At 42.3% G+C, this 18,267-nt stretch overlaps 1 protein-coding gene and 1 long non-coding RNA gene across 4 annotated transcripts in view; one reads left to right on the forward strand and one right to left on the reverse strand.

Annotated features, from left to right (window-relative positions):
* Positions 1–5,299, forward strand: part of LOC136166494 (uncharacterized) — a 30,104-nt gene extending 24,805 nt beyond the window's left edge. The window contains exon 3 of the long non-coding RNA XR_010662924.1: positions 2,768–5,299. This is a non-coding gene — a long non-coding RNA (uncharacterized lncRNA). The remainder of the gene's footprint in view (positions 1–2,767) is intronic.
* Positions 1–18,267, reverse strand: part of ATP8B1 (ATPase phospholipid transporting 8B1) — a 110,044-nt gene that overhangs the window by 7,500 nt on the left and 84,277 nt on the right. For all 3 annotated transcript variants that reach the window (XM_065932807.1, XM_065932808.1, XM_065932809.1), the window contains 8 exons: positions 14,368–14,556; positions 11,899–12,011; positions 10,208–10,372; positions 9,351–9,462; positions 8,130–8,205; positions 5,862–5,994; positions 5,081–5,369; positions 836–1,059 (listed from right to left, as the gene is read on the reverse strand). In XM_065932807.1, coding sequence (XP_065788879.1) covers positions 836–1,059; positions 5,081–5,369; positions 5,862–5,994; positions 8,130–8,205; positions 9,351–9,462; positions 10,208–10,372; positions 11,899–12,011; positions 14,368–14,556 — 1,301 coding nt within the window. The remainder of the gene's footprint in view (positions 1–835; positions 1,060–5,080; positions 5,370–5,861; positions 5,995–8,129; positions 8,206–9,350; positions 9,463–10,207; positions 10,373–11,898; positions 12,012–14,367; positions 14,557–18,267) is intronic.

Here is an 18,267-nt window from a genome sequence, read left to right on the forward strand (position 1 = left end):
GCTTTTATCTTGCTGGTCCAGCATTTCCAGTTAAACATTATCTAAAACATTTTGAATATAAGAAAGAGGCTTCTGAAAGGGATAAGCAAGACTGTGCACACACGAGTCCTCGGGGGGCGGGGGGAGGATCAGGATGGGTTAGGAGACGGGCTGACTTGGCACCAGCATTGATGCACAGTCCTGCACAGAAGCAGGAAGAAGGATCCAGTCTTGCTCAAGGCCTCCTGGCCCAGTTTCTACATCAGCCCTCCTCTTGTGCCAGTTGTCTGTGGCATAGCATCAAAGAGGTTTGGACAAGCACAGGCACTGGCTTAGGTTCATATTTTACTAATGGTATTTTTCCGCCATATCACCAATTTGACATGTTAGATATGGTCCTACTCCTATTTCAACAAAAGATAAAAATTTAAAAACCAACAGCAATGGAGACATAATGGGTCTATGATCACCTGAAATTTATATAATCCCTTTAGTCACAATATAATTTTATACTTAAATCTGAAGAGTTTGTTCAAAGCTGAACAATTTGTTATCACTATTCTTAAAGGTAAGATGACTTGGAAAAAAAAATCTAAGGTGAAGGCAAAGACACACAAAAGTCAACAGGCCAGGAACAAATCCTGCCTTTTTTAAAGGCAAAATATGTTCAAAGCACCAGAAACATTTTAGAAAATTCATAAACTTAATTGATCTACGTCTCAATTACTAAGAGACACAGCATCAAAACTGTGAACATGGAAGGGAAAAATAGAAATTTTTTTTTTCAGAAGTAGTTTTATTCATGTAAGAGAAGAGCATTACTCATTTAATAATAATGATGATGGTGGTATATTACCTGTGCAGAGTACCCATTGAAGAAGGAGTACCAGAAATGAACCAAAGTAAATGCAAAGTTTTTATAAAAGAAGTATCGCAGGAACTTGCACATCCTTATGTAAGACCACCGGCCATGCACCAAGAGCAGTCTCTGCAGGTATCTGAACTGTGCAAAGGAGTAGTCACTGGACATGACAGCTTGCATGCCTTCTTGTCCACTTATTCCAACACCGATGTGGGCAGCTATGGGGTGAGGAAGCAGATACTGTGAATCGTACGCTTATTTTAAAGCAAAACATCGAGACGATAAAAGTATTTCTATGGCAATACAAAAAAAAAAAAAAAAACCTGACATATATGAACCAATAAATGTGAAAGCTATTGCGCACAATCCTCTACCCCCAGCTTCTGAGCTCAAAGTCACAGGTACAGGTTGCTATACAGAGCACATGGTTGGGCCTCCATAAATATTTGTGTAAGGATCTCAATGGGTGATGAATTCCATTTGGATTATCTGCCCAGCTCATAAGCCATCCTTCCCAACCACAGGGCGAGCCCCGGGCACCCACGTATATACCATATCTCCCTGCCTCCCTGGCCACAGCTGAGTCAGCCTTGGGCAGATATGTAATCTGTGGTAGTTACTATGAATTGGCTCTTATCCTTCATTCTAAAACTTTAATTAGAGAGGTGGGAAAGCAAATAAAACCCCTACATTGCTCAGACTCTCTTGCAGCTAGGTCCTCTTCGTGAATTAGGCTCCACTTGTTTGGACCCACTTGTGACTTGGAAGCAGAAGTAGATGGGAGCCCAGCATCCCTCCCCTGTTTGGCATTCCTGCGGCAGACTCTGTATATCCATTCTCCAGCTGCCTGGATGCTGATAAACAACCGCAAGGGCTTCTCGACTGGACGGCTCTTCAGAGAAGCCTCACCTCTAAAAACTCCTCTGGCAAGAGACACGGACTTGGAGACACCACCCAGAACCAACCTTCCTCGGTCCAGCCATAACGTCTATGAGCACCTAGCCCCCTGTATTAATCACTTCCCACTTAGAGTACCCGTAGGGATTTGTTTCCCTCAGTCTCTCTCTCGGTGTTTTGGAATTAGGATTTGGGTGTGTTTGTCTGGAAGGTTGGCATGTAAATTCTTGAGTTGTGGGATGGATATACTTCTTTCTGAGGCACCGAGAAATATAGTAATCTAGAGAAAGGATGAGAGAGACAGACTCTGGGTTCTTGGTAATGCTTCTTGGTTCTAGCATTATCCAGAGGCCTGGCTCCTTGAGCAGCACATATTTATAGCTTTTAAAATTAGGTTTCTTTTTCTTGTATGCTAACTTTAATTGTTCTCCAAGACTTGCAATCAAAAGTGTTTTAACTTAGATACGATTAAACTTTCAAAGGCTTATTCATGGCCCGCTGAGACCTGAGGGGGGCCAGTTGTTTTAAGGGGAGGAAAGTTTCCAGAATGGATAAAAATAATAGTTCCAATTTTATCCATCTTTCCAATAGTCATTAAATTATATGTTCCACTTAGAGAATTATGAGTTTGATCTAGGTCTTAAATGTCATGGAAGACAAATAGTGAGATCATTTTGAGAACATCTGTTGGAGAACACAGTCTACGGTTGCTCAGACCCTGAGAAGTGTCTGCCAGTTCAGCAGAGTTTCCAACTAAAAGCTCCAAAACCCCTGCCCCAGTTGCAGAATACAAGGTCTGACAAATTCAAGACATTATCACAGTGACTTGTCTGAAACCTATGTTTTTAAATAACACTCTGCAATTCTAAAAAAAAAATAGAATAAACTGCATCTCGATCAATATTTATGACCTCTTTCTAAACACATAAATAGTTCTTAATGACCAGTCATGGTTGCCAGACTGCTCTTTCCTACCAAATGGTGGCCTTCTTTCCTGAGCAACTAACGGAAATGTTGCGATTCTTTCAGAGCCAAGGACGAGGAGCCCCTGAGCCCCTGTGCTAGGCCGTGACATCCAGGCCAGCCTCTGCGGAGCAGACCAAGGACAGTATGTGAAGTGAACATTGCTCCAGTTCACAGGGTGACTCAAGGCAACTAAACAGATGGACTTTATAAGACCACACTGCTTGTGTTTTCCTGAAATCTAAATATAGACACCTAGATTTTCCTGAAGTTTCAGATGTGGTTTTAAATGCCTTCCAAGTAGATTGCTTCATAATTCCCTAACAGACTGATAGTTTCTTCCTGCCACTTTAATGCCTCTTGTTCATTTTCAGGGTTTCGGCCAAGTAAAACCCCACCTACCAGCCATCTTCAGGCACAGAGGAGGGAGAGGGCATCCTCTCAGGGTCCCTGGGTCCTTGCTAGGGGCAAACTGGTGGACTGCAATTCCCTCCACTTCTACTGACTACACCACTAACTATGAAATAAGTTAGGAAATGGTCAGATTTTTTTAGACACAGATCCCACTGTACTTCATAAACAACAATTTCTCTCTGTGTATTGTTCCTGATGCAGGTAAAACAACAGTTTTCACAAAGTTCAAAAGGTGCTTAACAATACTTGGATTAAGCTACGTTCTTCCAAGAAGACCTGAGATTCCCTGATTTTCATCCCAAAAGGATGCCTCCTACATTATATATAAAAGCATCTACCATATAACACAGCTTAATAAAATGCTTAAAACCACTTCAGAAAAAACAGTTTCTAGGAGATTCATGTATGCTGACTCTCTGTGATCCCTTTTGTATCAACTAGTGAGCCCAGAGCAACAAAAGAGTCTTCAAGTTTCTCACATAGTCAGATGGTAAGTCTGTAAGGGAACCCCCCTTTCTCCAGTATCTAGAAGTCTTCGTTATAACTGAAGAAAAACCATGTTTGAGTTACTTGCTTTTTTGGCAGAGGCATTTATGTTAAGGTACGTAATGGAAAATAAACTAGAACTGGCTGCAGAGGAAAGAAACATCTGATTCAGAGCAAGAAATGCCATTCGCATGGCAGGATGAGCGTGTGCAAAACTGCGGAGAAATTAAACAGGTAGAAGCCACAGACATAAACGGGGTAAAGAAGCAAGAAGACGTACATTACAGAGTCGACTCCTGTTGAGGAAGATAAAGTTGGAATATTCTTAATATATATCAAGGAGGAGGAGGAAGGGACTCTAAGAAAAGAAAGAGACACATGAGTTAGAAAATAGGTTGAATTCAAAGTCTAGTTATATATATAATCCCTCTAAGCTACCCAGCACCTACAGGACATGTGCATATGTGCCATGGATTGTTCATCTTAAGAATAATATCACAAAGCTAGAGATGACATCAGAGACAATTTTCTTGTTCTCAAATGAGAAAGCTGACACCTGAGCGTGAGCCCAGGGTGACACAGCATGTTGGTATTAGGATGAAGGCAAATGTTCAGATCTCGTTAGTTCAGGCATTTTCATTACAAGATACCCCTTACAAGTTCTACAGGGAAACAAAAGGACCGGGATTCAGACATTCTGATACGGATTTGGTTCCCAATGCTTTCATACCAGCAAAACTGTATTTCTACAAGATAGGACTCAGTCCTTTCATTTGTGGGTACCTAGGGTCCTCCAACAAGCAAAAAGACCTTGGCAGGTCAGGAGGATGTTGTGGCCACATTGGAACTTTGCTTCAATGCCAAGTGTGTTACTCTGAGCTCACACGAGGTCACCCAATGGTGAAATTCAACAATTTACCAACAGCAGGAAGAAAGCCCCAGAAAACAATGCTTAGGTGTGGGAGAGTAATAGTCCCCAAACAAATAACAATTCAACAATTTATGCCAAGGTCAGCATAGACTTTTGCAAAACTTATTATATGGTAGGGTTTTCAATAAACCCTAAAGAAATACAGGAGGAGAGGCAGCAAGAGAAAATAAAAAGTCAAATCCAAACACATGCAACAGAAGGAAACAAGGATAAGGTCACCCACATGGAGCTCATCTCCTGCTGGGTCAGCTAAAAAGTTTGTGTGGGCTTTTCCATTAGACGTTATGGAAAAATCTGATGAAGCTCTTTGGCCCGTTTGGCCAACCTGAAACTTGGCACCGTGCGTGGCACAGTCATGCCTGCTGCACTCTCCTCCTAGAAGCACTGTAAGCTTCCTGAGGGCCGGGTCACGGGTGTCGTCATCACAGGCAAGTGCCTTTGTCAAAGGTCTGCTTCACAAGAGCCCAAGCAGTGAAAGGCTACCCCCCGAAAGGGCCCCGCCGTTTGCTCTCGGCAGCTGGCGGCCCTGGCCTGTGGGCGAGACTCACTTTTGATCATGTTGACGTCGTTGGCGCCGTCCCCGATGGCCAGCGTGATGGCCTTCTTGTAGCGCTTGACCAGGTCCACCACCATGGCCTTCTGCTTGGGGGTGACGCGGCAGCAGATGACCGCGCTGCACTCGCAGGCCAGGTCCACGAAGTTCTGCTGCTGCTGCTCCTTCTTCACCTCCAGCTTCCTCATGCTCTGAGTCCGCAGGCGCCTCTCCTCTTCCGTCCGGGGGAACTTCAGCTTCAGAATCTTGCTTCTCTTGGACTTTTTCTCGAGAAGGATTTCATTCTGTGAAATTAAGGAGGGGAAAGGATTACAGTCTGTTTGGGGTTTCATATCAAGAGTGCCATTCCCAAGATTTTAATCATCTGAGGGATAATTCTGGGGCTCTGTCACTGATGATATTGTTCTGATTATAAAATATTTACTATAAAGTTATAGAAAGCTTTTAAATGTACAATGAAGAAAATTAAAATTTTCTGTTGACAAACTAGTAGTAACCACTGCTACCAGTTTATAGCATATAATAATGATATTACATATATTATGATCATATAATATGTAGCATATACATATCACAATATTATATATATCATATATTATTATATGTATCACTTATTTTATGTATCATATAATATTAATTCTCAGGCTTAGGAAATCGCCCTCTCATTTATATACTAACAGATTTTAACATTGGTAATTAATATGAAACTGTCTAAAATTGGTTCAGAATGACCTGCTTTAGTTTGAGCCAAAGGGAGAGAAGCTAATGATACGTACCAACCAAGAACCAGTGATTATTAAGGCACGGTTTCCACCAGATGGAAAGAAAGGTTCATACACTTGGGGTACGAATTTTGCATAGACTCCCCCTCTATTCCTCTGGTTTTCCATCCTTGTATGAAGAAGAGCGCTGGGGGGAAATTTAAGTGTGTGTAAGACCATGAACATACCCTTGACTGGGAGATAATTTTGACATATAATCTTTTTAAAATAACAATAAAAAACACAGTAGCATAAAAGTTATCATGTTTAACTATATGAGTATACAGTTCAATAGTATTATGTATATTCACATTGCTAATCTCCAGAACTTTTTCATTTTTCAAAATGAAACTCCATACTCATTAAATAACAACTCCCCATTTCCCCTTCCCCCAGCTCCTGGTAACCACCACTTCACTTTCTGTTTCTATGGATGTGACCGCCACAGATAACTCACATAATGGAATCATACAGTACATGCCTTTTCGTAATTGGCTTATTTCACTTAATAGTGGCTCATTTCACTGTTCTCAAGGTTCATTCATGTTGTAGCATATGTCAAAACTTGCTTCCTTTTTAAAGCTGAATAATATCCTGCATTGTAGGCAGATCCTTTACTGTCTGAGCCACTAAAGAAGCCCCAATATTCACTGTATGGATATACCACATTTGTTTGTCCATTCATCTGTCAGTGAACCCTTGAGTTGCTTCTACCTCTTGGCTATTGTGATTAATGCCACTGTGAACATGGGTGTGCAGATATTTGCTCAAGTCTCTGCTTTTCATCCGTTGGGATATACATATAGAAGTGGGACTGCTGGATCATGATAATTCTATTTTACAATGTTTGAGGAATCATCATACTGTTTTCCATAGTGACTGCACCATTTTATATTCACCAGCAGTGCACAAAGATTCCAATTTTCCATATACTTGTACAAACACTATTTTCTGTGTTTTTAAAATAGTAGTCATCCTAAATCAATATTAGGTGAAACTGTGGTTTTAATTTGCATTTCTTTAGTGATTAGTGATGTTGAGCATTATTTCATATGCTTATTGGCCATTTATATGTCTCTTTGGAGAAATATCTATTCAAGTCTTTTGCCCATTTTTTAAATCAAGTGACATGTTACTAAGTCTTGATTCCTCTACCATGGAGGCACCATTTTTCTGGGTAGTTTATTATTTGCCAAAGGTGGCTAAAAGAAGATACAGTTGAAAATGTGTTCACAAGCAACAGAAGGAAGGCAACCTTGATCAGAATTATAGTATATTGGGGTGAACCCTAGTATGCTATAAACATTAGTGACCACTGTTGGGCAGGAAAAAAAAACAACTTGTTTCCGTATAAAGTTATGTCTGCCTTTGAGTTATTCTGCATGCTTTATATTAACAAATTATTGAGAAGACCACATACAGCTCACTCATGTGATATAAAAATGAGTCATGGAATTCTGAAGTAAAAAGGACTGTAAATACCCAATCTCTTCATGTTAACAAACAAGGAAATTAACTCCAAGACAGATAATGTGATTTGCCTGCAACAAGCTGATGGGGAAAATGCAATGAGGACTCAGGTCTCCTAACTCTCAGCCAGGATTTCCCATCTTACACACATAGAGCCTTTAGTCTTCACCTTCAAGGATGGGTTTCTCAACCTTGGCACTACTGATTCTTTGTTGTATGTGGCTGTTATAGGTACTGTAGGCTGTTTCGCAGCACCCCTGGCCACTACCCCACTAGAAGCCAGGAGCACCCCAACTTCCCCACTGTGACAACCAAAGACGTCTTCAGACATCGCCAGGTGTTCCCCAGAAGGCAGAGGCCCCACCTCCCCCACCCAGCTTGAGAACCGCTGCACTAGGAGATGCGGTAGCTATTGTTCTTTTTCCACATTAACTTCTCATTCTCAAGTTGAAAATAAGGAGTGATCAAGACAAATCACTAAAGGCTGGGAGAGACAAAATATGAAATCTAATTCGTAATTAGTCAGTGATGTCTCAAGCCCACTTCCTTTTTCAGCAGGCAAGGGCTGAGGGCTTCCAAGGGATACAGAAAAACAGCCCCTGAAGGGGCAAGGCAGGCCTCAAGGTTCTCTACAACAGAAGGTTGAAGTGTGGTGACTTGGAGCTGCCTGCTGTCTCCTGTTTCACTTAGACTTGAGGAGACTGTCGCAAGTGACACGTTCTAGCTCCATCTCTCTGTCGGTGTCTACTGTCCAGTCTTGTTTTTATAAAAATGAGATGTTACATATTCTCACACTGCAGGCCCTTTACTCACCTGATATCTTCCCCGTAGCAGATAGTGGTATCTTCAGTAAGAAGTTCACAGGCAAATCCTATATTTTCAGCAGTTTCTACAACAGAAAAAAAAAAGTCAAATGTCATTCCTACTGATGAATTTAATAATGACCTTCATCTAGTAATGATTTTTTCAATTAATAGGACAATCAGATTCAATCAAATACACTTTTTGATTTTTTTGGTAGCAATGTCTAGACATCACTAAAGGAAAAAAATCCTTTTCTCTGTCATAAGCCTAATAAGTCAAAGTCTGGTTGAAACGTTTTTAATAATGAAATATGCTATAATATCAAATGTGCAAGCTGTTTATTTAATAAAATCAATGTTCATTGAAATACTTAACACATCTAATTCATGTGGTTTAATCTGGGTTGGGAAGATCCCCTGGAGAAAGGAATGGCAACCCTCTCCAGTATTCTCGCCTGGAGAATTCCATGGAAAAAGGAGTCTGGTGGGCTACAGTCCATGGAGTCGCAGAGTCGAACATGACTGAGTGAGTGATACACACACAAGGTGGGAAGGATAACCATTTCCACAAACCCTTACACGTGGCTCCTGGACATTTTCTCCCCTTTTCCACCACCCCCACCACTTGTTTGAGGTCGGGACTTAATTCCTTAGCTTATCTGAGGGTGTAATCCATCAACAATGTCAGGGTAAAACAAATGATCTAGTTTCCCATGGAAGGCTTCTGGAGTGAAAAAGCAACAGAAACATAACACAACATTCAGCTCCTTGTTGAGCTCTGAATTTAAACATTAGAATCTTCCCATGGGGATAAAATTACAATTTTCAAGCAATAAAAGAGGTAAGAAAACCAAAGCTGCTATTCAGCATGTTATGCTCTTCTGCTGTCTGCCCAACAGATGGTAAAGTGCTGGGGAGGACAGAAGGGACCCGAGGGCTGGCCTTTGAGGACAGGAGCCCATGTCGGACAGACAGATAAGACTGAACACAGCCAGCAGGACACAAATAGGAGCTCAGTTACAAGGAGTAAATTCTGCCACCGAGGGAGTCTCGGGAAGGAGGCAGTCAGGGTGGGCTGGAGTAACACGGGATTTCTCAGGGAAGGCGTCTCTGCCCCAGAGAAAGAGACGGTGCAGGAAGGGAAGTCTGAGAAGGTCACCTTGAGCAGGGGAGACAGGAGCTGTGGCTATTTGTGAATTAACAGATAACGCTTCCCTGCACACGGACTTACCCTTTTTGTCTCCAGTGAGCACCCAGATCTTAATGTCAGCTTTTGAAAGTTTTGAAATGGTTTCTGGAACTCCATCTTGTAGCTTGTCTTCAATAGCTGTTGCTCCTAATAGCTGAAATGTACATTCACAGAAAGGAATTAGCAAATAAGACAAAAATGTTCTGTGTTTGCAGTCTGCCAACCTGTAAAAAGCAGATGGGCTAAGTACACCCCAGCCGCTGCACCGCAGGGGCCAGTGGCCAGCGTCAACGGGGAAGGCTGCCGCGTCCCACATGCACCGAAAACCAAGCGGCCAAAGTCTTTTTCCTTATAGTAATTCACCAAGGCAAAAATGGAAGTACCAGTCAAGGACATTAGAAATATATAATTTTGTTGTGTGTATACCACTTTACACGGATACAAACCAGTTTCTTTTGCTAAAAGTCAACGCTCACTATCTGTTGAACATTTCCTTTCCATCAAAACTCTGCAAGCAATAAGTATTAAACTTTGGAAAGTCTCTATGAGTGGTGTGTTTTTCTTATTTCAAGATTTTGCACAATATAAATCATCTCAGTAATTCTCATAGTGTAATAAGTATATACTGGCTTATTATTGTATAAAATGAATTGTAATAGGTGATATAAAAATAATAGAATCAGAAGCTCATAGTGTTTTCTGTCTTTTGGTTTCTCATAATGGCAACTGCTATTTTGCTTGCTGAAAAAAATTCAAATGACTGACTTCCACTGTACCAGTTTCAAATACTACAGTTTGAATTGTATTTCAAGAGTGAGATCAAAAATGTAATAAAACTTAATAAGATTTCCAATTCTGTTCAGAATATCAAGGGAAAAGTTACAAAGGTTAAAACTCACAATTAAATCTTTTTCAATCTCCTCATATACTTTATCCAGAGCTTCGTCCCGGTTGGTTGAGGCTATACTGGCAGCCATAAACTTTTTATTCCATTCTTCAAATTCTTTTTCTTCAATTTCCTTATAGCAAAGGCACAGTGTTCTAAGAGTCTCACTTGCAAAGATCTGTTAATTCAAAAGACAATCCAACCACCCAAAGAACAGTTATTTTTATGTAAGTTTGAAATCTCATTTTGCAGTAATACAATAAGATAATTTAAAAAGAGACTGTAAAATGATTCTGTACACATACATTCCATAGAGGAGAGTAAACAAATATTAATACTTTGTTTTTCTAAGTATTCTTAAAATCTTAGGACTGTTTATTTGTAGTTCCCTAATTAAAGGGAAAAGTATAGCTTTCTTCAAAATCAAGTCATGAGAATGAACAAAATACCCTTAACAACTAAGAAAATAAGAGACCAAGGATGGTGCCTTGTGGTATAAAGGTTTTGTAGACCAGACCTGACAACTTTACAATTTGTTCCCATAAACATTCAAAGACTATGAACTCTCAACCAAGCATTATTCCCTCAAATCAATTCTGAAAGACACGAGCCACTGTTAAAGCTGAGATAAAACATTTTCATGAAAAACAGTCTGTAAATTTTAATCATGGCAAACAGATTTAAAGCCATTTTAAATAGCTTAAATGTGAACCAGTAAAAATGTTTCATTACTTCACAATCACATCTTGTCTGGTAAAAAATGGCAGAACTGGTTCACCCAAGTGAGGGTTTGCTTTCAAAGACTCTTTGCCAAGTTCTGCATGTATTTGATTAGACCACCCTCGTTCAAATTCTCATGAGGAATTATCCACTGTAACTGCTTCAGCAACACATATATAACCTTAAAATATGACCCCACTTAGTAAACAACATATTCATCGGACTTTTTCTGAAGGACCTTTGGCCTGCAAACTCAGACCCTTCAAGTGGAAGGAAAAAGACCCCTTTATTGAGCGCCGACCAAGTGCTGGGTGCTGTGCAACAATCCCCACGCAGGCAATTAATGATTCATCCTCCAGGCTTCACTGCCACCGTGATATGAAAACAAAACAACATGAGGGTGGGTGTACAATTCTCAGATTTCCAGAAGCATTCTGAAAAACTGCAGTATCACTGAACTGAGCACATGTGTGCATGCTTAGTTGCTCACCCCTATCTGACTCTTGCGACCACATCATCCCCTAAAATAGCAAGTCTGAAGTAACGAAGACCAAACTGATCCTCTAACAAAGACACTGATTATCCCGTGCACTGCTTTCTCATGTCCCATCCTATAGGAACGTTCTCTTGACTTCACTGTACGTAGGACACTGGAATTCTTGGAGGCCACACAGATACTGAGACTAGAGCACAGGATGGTTATGTCACTCGCTGAAGGTCCCCGGAAGAAAGACCTTTCTCCTGGGTCAGTCCTGCAGGTCCTGCTGACCTAGATGCACCGAGCTCGCTTCCTAGGAAGTCAGCCTCTGTGGCAGGACCAGAACCAGCCTGCCGTATTCCTACCTGGGTGCTCTTTCCACTCAACCACACCTAGACAACAGAAGGGTCGACAGGTAGCACAGAGCTTTCACTCCAGCTTCAGAGACAGTACCAGAAAATAAGTTTGGAATCCGTGGCATAAAAAAGAGTGGGAGTGAGACTTACATCCAGGGCATCCTGCGTTTCCTGTTTCGTAGGATTCGTTCGATGTAGCCGTTCATAAATCACAATGTCGGCACCCTTACAGTAAAGCCTGATATTGCCTTCTGGGGTTCTTACTAGTAGCAAGAGAAGGAAAAGCCAATAATCAAGTTAACGTTTGATTTCTTAAAACTATACAGTTAATCTTCTGAAGGGTTACAGTGCTAATCATTCCTAATTAGTTTAAAATAAGCAATGTACCTAGAAAAATGCTGCTCTCAACACTGGTAAACCTACATAGAATGTAGTAGTGAAATATGAAAAGATTCCTTTAGTCAGCTCAGTTTTCCATATGCTTGCTTATTCTTTCAGCAAACATTTATTAGCTCCCTACTGTGTGTTGGAGAAGGCAATGGCACCCCACTACAGTCCTCTTGCCTGGAAAAATCCCATGGACGGAGGAGCCTGGTAGGCTGCGGTCCATGGGGTCGCGGAGAGTCGGACACGACTGAGCGACTTCACTTTCACTTTTCACTTTCATGCATTGGAGAAGGAAATGGCAACCACTGCAGTGTTCTTGCCTGGAGAATCCCAGGCACGGGGGAGCCTGGTGGGCTGCCGTCTATGGGGTCGCGCAGAGTCGGACACGACTGAAGTGACTTAGCAGCAGCAGCACTGCGTGTTGGTTTTCTCCATATAGACTACTTTGTCCATGCCAGCCAACAGAAATCCTTCTTATCTATAAATCCACAACACTCGCTGCCTTTAATTCTCAGGCCATTAACACAACTCCTTATGACCATTTTCTTGGCTTTTTTGATCTCCGAAGTACTTTAATTGCATCACGTGTCTCACCACTAACTAGATTTTAAGTTCTCTAAGGTAGACGCCAGGCATGATCATCAGCCCAGATCAGTGTTAGGCCCACAGGAAGCACTCAGTAAAATGAGACTAATCATTTAACTCAGTAATAGTATCAGTAAAAAAATGACTAAATCAGGAAGCAGTTAAACCTTTACACTGGTTAAAAAATCAACCTCAATTCCTGCCCTGCAGATGGAACGGGCCTGTGGACGTGCTGGAGGAGGGGAGGAGAGGGTGGGATGGGCTGGGAGCAGCGCTGACACGCAGGCCCTACCACGGGTACAATGAACAGCCCGCGAGAACCTGCTGCACAGCACGGGGGGCTCAGCTCTGCGCTGACCCCGACGGGGGGACGGCAGGGTGGGAGGGAGGCCGAGAGGGAGGGGACGTGTGTACGTGTAGCTGAATCACACGGTTGTACAGCAGAAACTAACGCAACACTGTAAACCGCTTACACTCCAATTAAAAAATAAAATTTAAAAAGTCAGTCTCATGGTGGAAAATCTTATAGATGTCACTTCACCCAGTGATTCAAGCTGATGTGAGCTGCAATCACGCCCCTTCTGATATGCTGTTCTGGGAAGGTCATGGCACCAATCTAGGGATTGTTTCTGCCGACAGGGCACCATCTGCACCTCGTCACGAGGGAACATCAGACAGGCCCAAACTGAGGGACTTTCCGCAAGGTAACAGCCCTGTGCTTTTCAAAAATGTCAATGTGCAGAAGATCGAAAACAGGCTGTGGAACCCTCACAGAAGAAAGGAGACCAGAGTAATGATCACTGAATGCAATGTGGCATCTTGGGCGGAGTCCTGAATCAGAAAGAAAATCCCTGGTGGAATTTGAAAGCACTCTGTAGATTAGATAATAACACTGTAATGCTGAGTTTTCTGATTCTGATCATCATACTGGACATAACAGTAAGTGAAGTTTCTTCATCTTAAGAAATACCTACTTAAGGATTTGGGGGAAAGGGACATTAGACCTCAATGCCCTTAATCAACTCTCAAGTGATTCAGAAAACAAGAACCCATAAATGACAATGACAAAGAACTTGTGACCAGGGCTGACAACTGGACATGGAAGAAACTACAGGATTCCTTAAAGCGCTCTTGCAAGTTTTCTGTAAGTCTGCAATGATTTCAAACTGTGAATTTAAAACATTTCAATATCAGGAAGTGATCATTGTTTCTACATTGTGCCTGAGCTGGAGGGAGGAGTTTCATTCATAAGCACAGCCTGGCTGTTCTCAGAGCTCCTCTCCTGCTACTCTTTTCCCTTCCCTGACATCCCGCAAGGCCCCAGCAGAAATGCATGGAGCAACTTACGGTAGAAAAGCTCATGCTGTGGGTCTACCAGCCACGGAGCCACCACCCAGATTTCACAGCTGAGAGCCCACATCATTCAAGGCGTGATGCATGGTTCAGATCTACTGCGGTTTGTCCCTTTGAGTGACGGACATCGTGTAGAATGAAGCAAGGAAATACTAGCTTCAACAAGTCTGCGGAAGTCCTCCACGAGCCAAGGGGCTCATTCATCGCCTGTTTTATCCTGGTGTTGCTAAATAAAATGTGCAAGAGGCAGCATCTCAGTGAATGATTGCCAGACACACTCTGAGGGAGACCTACCAATGATAGACATCCGTTTCCGGTCACTGTTGAAGTCTAAAAGGGCGAGAACATGGTAGGTCCTCTCTGTGCCCAGCTCACTGATGGTGATCGTGTTCTGGGTCCTGGAGAGGAAGACAAAGCCGAAGTTCCTGGCGGCGCTTACGAGAGCACCCTCGTCAGGAGAGGCCGCCTGGTAGTTGAGTTGACCTAACAGAAGAGGCAAAAGAGAAAACCAGAGCTGAGCTGGCCAGCAAGTGTTCACCAGGGTGGTTCACATGGGGGGTGAGGATGTCCAGTTATCCCTTGAGACCTATGGGGGATTGGTTCCAGGACTGTCCGCAGATAACAAATGCCATGGATGCTCTGGTCCCTTCTAGGAAGTGGCAGGCTACAGCAGATACAGTTGGCACCCTCTATCATGGACACCCAGGGCCAACTCTGTTGCAAAGCCCAAAACATCCCCAAGAAAACACATCACTGATTCTTAAGGAGTGTGCCAACGTTCAGAGGTTTTAAGCTTTTGTTTCTAATTATAAACAACAATATAAACTAGAAGTGAAAAAAAAAAAATCTGGCCAAGAATAGGGGAAAAAAACCCACCTCATAACCCCACCATCCAGAGGAAGAACAACACTATTAATAGCTTTTTATCATTTCCTTCTGTCCTTTGGAAATGCCTGTTTCTCTAATAGTTTCTAGCATGCTAAATATACATTTATATCCTGGTTATTTTAACACTGTATTTTGAGCATGTTATCACAGCTTTAAAAATTCTTTCTATGCATTATTTTAAAGAAATGTAATCTGTGAATGTAATGTGTGACTGCTTTCCTATTGCAGGCTCCAAGTGCCTTTCCATAATATTTTTACTCCCAAAAATAGCACTGTAATAAGTATTCTATACATGTATAAAGGTTTTCCTATTTTCTAAGGATAGCTTCCTAGTAATGAAAGCACTGAGGTTAACAACACTGAAAATTTTTAAGCCCGCTGTCACATGTATTACTCGTTTTCTACAAGGGTTATATCCGGTTATCTTCCCTCTAGAACCTTCTTCACTGTAGTTATATCCTCCTAATTAAAAAAAAAAAATCTCAAAATGTATCAATCTATTCAATATCTTGATTTTGAAAGTTAAATAATGGGGGACCACATTGACGTCATAACTTGCTTCACGACAGAAGCAAACCTCTCAATGCTGAGGGAAGAAGCCAGACACGACAAGTACATAACCACGTAATTCCATTTACACGAACACGCGAGCAGACAAAGCTAACTCACACTATTCCAAGTCAGGACAGCAGTCACTTCTGGAGGTGCAATGACAGAGAGGGAACAGGAAAGGGCGTCCAGGGGATGTATGATGTTGTGTTTGTAAAAATCCAGGCGTTCATGATAAGGGAGTATTCAGCTGGTGAAAATCCACTGAGCTATATGCTTATCTTTGTAAGTCAGTAAAAAAAAAAAAAAACAAAACACATTTTTTTAAAAAAGCTCTGCCTATCCAAGAGTTTGTGTTTTTCGACTCTTCAGTCTTCCACCTCCAAGTAGAATGAAAAGTATGTCTATGGCCAGACGAATTTTCACAGGAAAAGGCATTTCATTTTCCACCACAGTTTGATCAGGCTGCAGCCCACAGACCGGCAGATCTTTACACCATCTGTCCAAGGGGAGGGCAGATGCTCCAGGGTGAAGGGCTGTGTGCTTAATCACTCAGTCGTGTCTGACTCTTGGCGACCCCGTGGACTGTAGTCCGCCAGGCTCCTCTGCCCATGGGGATTCTCCAGGCATTCTCCACTGCAGTGGGCTGCCATTCCCTTCTCCAGAGGCTCTTCCCAGCCCAGGGATCGAACCCAGGTCTTCTTCATTGCAGGCGGATTCTTTACCATCTGAGCCACCAAGGAAGCTGGCTAAATGCCCCATCCCTACACTCTCCTCCCTGGACAGACATACTCAGATGGTTCGCTCTAAGCCAATATTCATCACTCCTAAATACTAATTAAAGATGAGGCTGGTATCTGCTTGTTCACCCAGAAAGACACACACCAGAAGTTACAAATGTACTTGCTAAATCCAGTTGTTCTACAAACATACACACATGCCAGAGAGTAAAATATTTAACCAGAGCTGAACAAGAAGCAGTGAGAACACAGTCCCCTCCCTTCGGCAGGTTTCACTGGCGGGGATATATTACATCATACTGAAGGCAAACTTACGCCAACAGAAAAAAAGGAACAAAATGATAAAAGGTGGTAAAGTTCCCATGAGTAAAGACAATCGTATCTGGAGCAAACACTGATATTTTTATCATGAAAAGAAAACCCTTCCATTTTTGCTCTAGTAATGGACTCACAGAATTGCTGACTAACAGAGATGGGAGGAACTTCAGAGATCTGGTCCAAACTCCAACTTGATGTTTGCAGGAGGAAATCCGGACTAAAAATTAACCCCCTGAAACCTTTCCTGTAAGAAAACTCACTATTTATCCCACACCAAGACACAACCAGAGAGACTTTCTTTTCTTGTACAAGCTAATTTGTGGATCACGGAACTGATTCAAATAAAAAAGATGCTCAAACAACAAACCCCACCACTTATTATCCTGATTGCATAGCTTTCTCTGGCTGATAATTCTAGTCACCAGTCTTAAAGTGAGTTAACTCTCAGACTGAATATCTCCCTCATTTGTAACTTGCTCGTCCTTCCTAAAGACTCCCACTAATCCAGGTCTTAAGTTTCCTTACTGATTTGATGTGTCCTGGCTCCAGACTTCTAAAACTCAGCTCTCATGGTGCATCCATACTTCAGGCCTTCAGGAGAAGACAATATCTCCAAGCCTTTCAAACACTGGAGATGGCAACTCACTCCAGTGTTCTTGCCTGGAAGACCCCATAGACGGAGGAGCCTGGCAGGCTACAGTCCATGGGGTCACAGAGTCAGACACTACTGAGCGACATCACTTTCTTTCTTTCTTCTTTCTTTTCAAACTCTGTTCTCAGTCTCTGCAAGGGCAGGAGTCTATGATGGCCCGCACCCTGCCCCTGTGTACACACACACTTTCTCCCAGTTATTCAAGCAAACTCTAATCACGGTACTGTTGGGAAGGGATTTTACAGATATAATTAAGGTTCAAATCTGTTGACTGTAAGATAAAGAGATTATCTGAGTGTTCCTAAGCTAATTGGGTTAGTCTCAAGTTCAGTCAGTTCAGTTCCGTTCAGTCAGTCAGTCGTGTCCGACTCTTTGTGACCCCATGGACTGCAGCACTCTAGGCTTCCCTGTCCATCACCAACTCCCAGAGCTTGCTAAAACTCATGTCCATTGAGTGGGTGATGCCATCCAACCATCTCATCCTCTGTCCATCCCCTTTTCCTCTTGTCTTCAATATTTCCCAGCATCAGGGTCTTTTCCCATGAGTCAACTCTTCCCATCACGTGGCCAAAGTATTGAAGTTTCAGCTTCAACATCAGTCCTTCCAATGAATATTCAGGACTGATTTCCTTTAGGATTGACTGATTGGATCTCCTCGCAGTCCAAGGGACTCTCAAGCGTCTTCTCCAACACCACAGTTCAAAAGCATCAATTCTTCTGCGCTCAGCTTTCTTTATAGTCCAACTCTCACATCCATACATGACTACTGGAAAAACCATAGCCTTGACTAGATGGATCTTTGTCAGCAAAGTAATGTATCTGCTTTTTCATATGTTGTCTAGGTTGGTCATAGCTTTTCTTTCAAGGAGCCAAATGTCTTTTAATTTCAAAGTGAAGTGAAAGTCGCTCAGTCATGTCTGACTCTTTGAGACCGCATGAAACATAGTCCATGGAGACCCCATTCTCCAGGCCAGAATACTGGAGTGGGTAGCCTTTCCCTTCTCCAGGGCATCTTCCCAACCCAGGGATCGAACCCAGGTCTCCCAC

Source organism: Muntiacus reevesi, chromosome 4 (assembly GCF_963930625.1).
Source record: "Muntiacus reevesi chromosome 4, mMunRee1.1, whole genome shotgun sequence".
Lineage (NCBI taxonomy): Eukaryota > Metazoa > Chordata > Mammalia > Artiodactyla > Cervidae > Muntiacus > Muntiacus reevesi.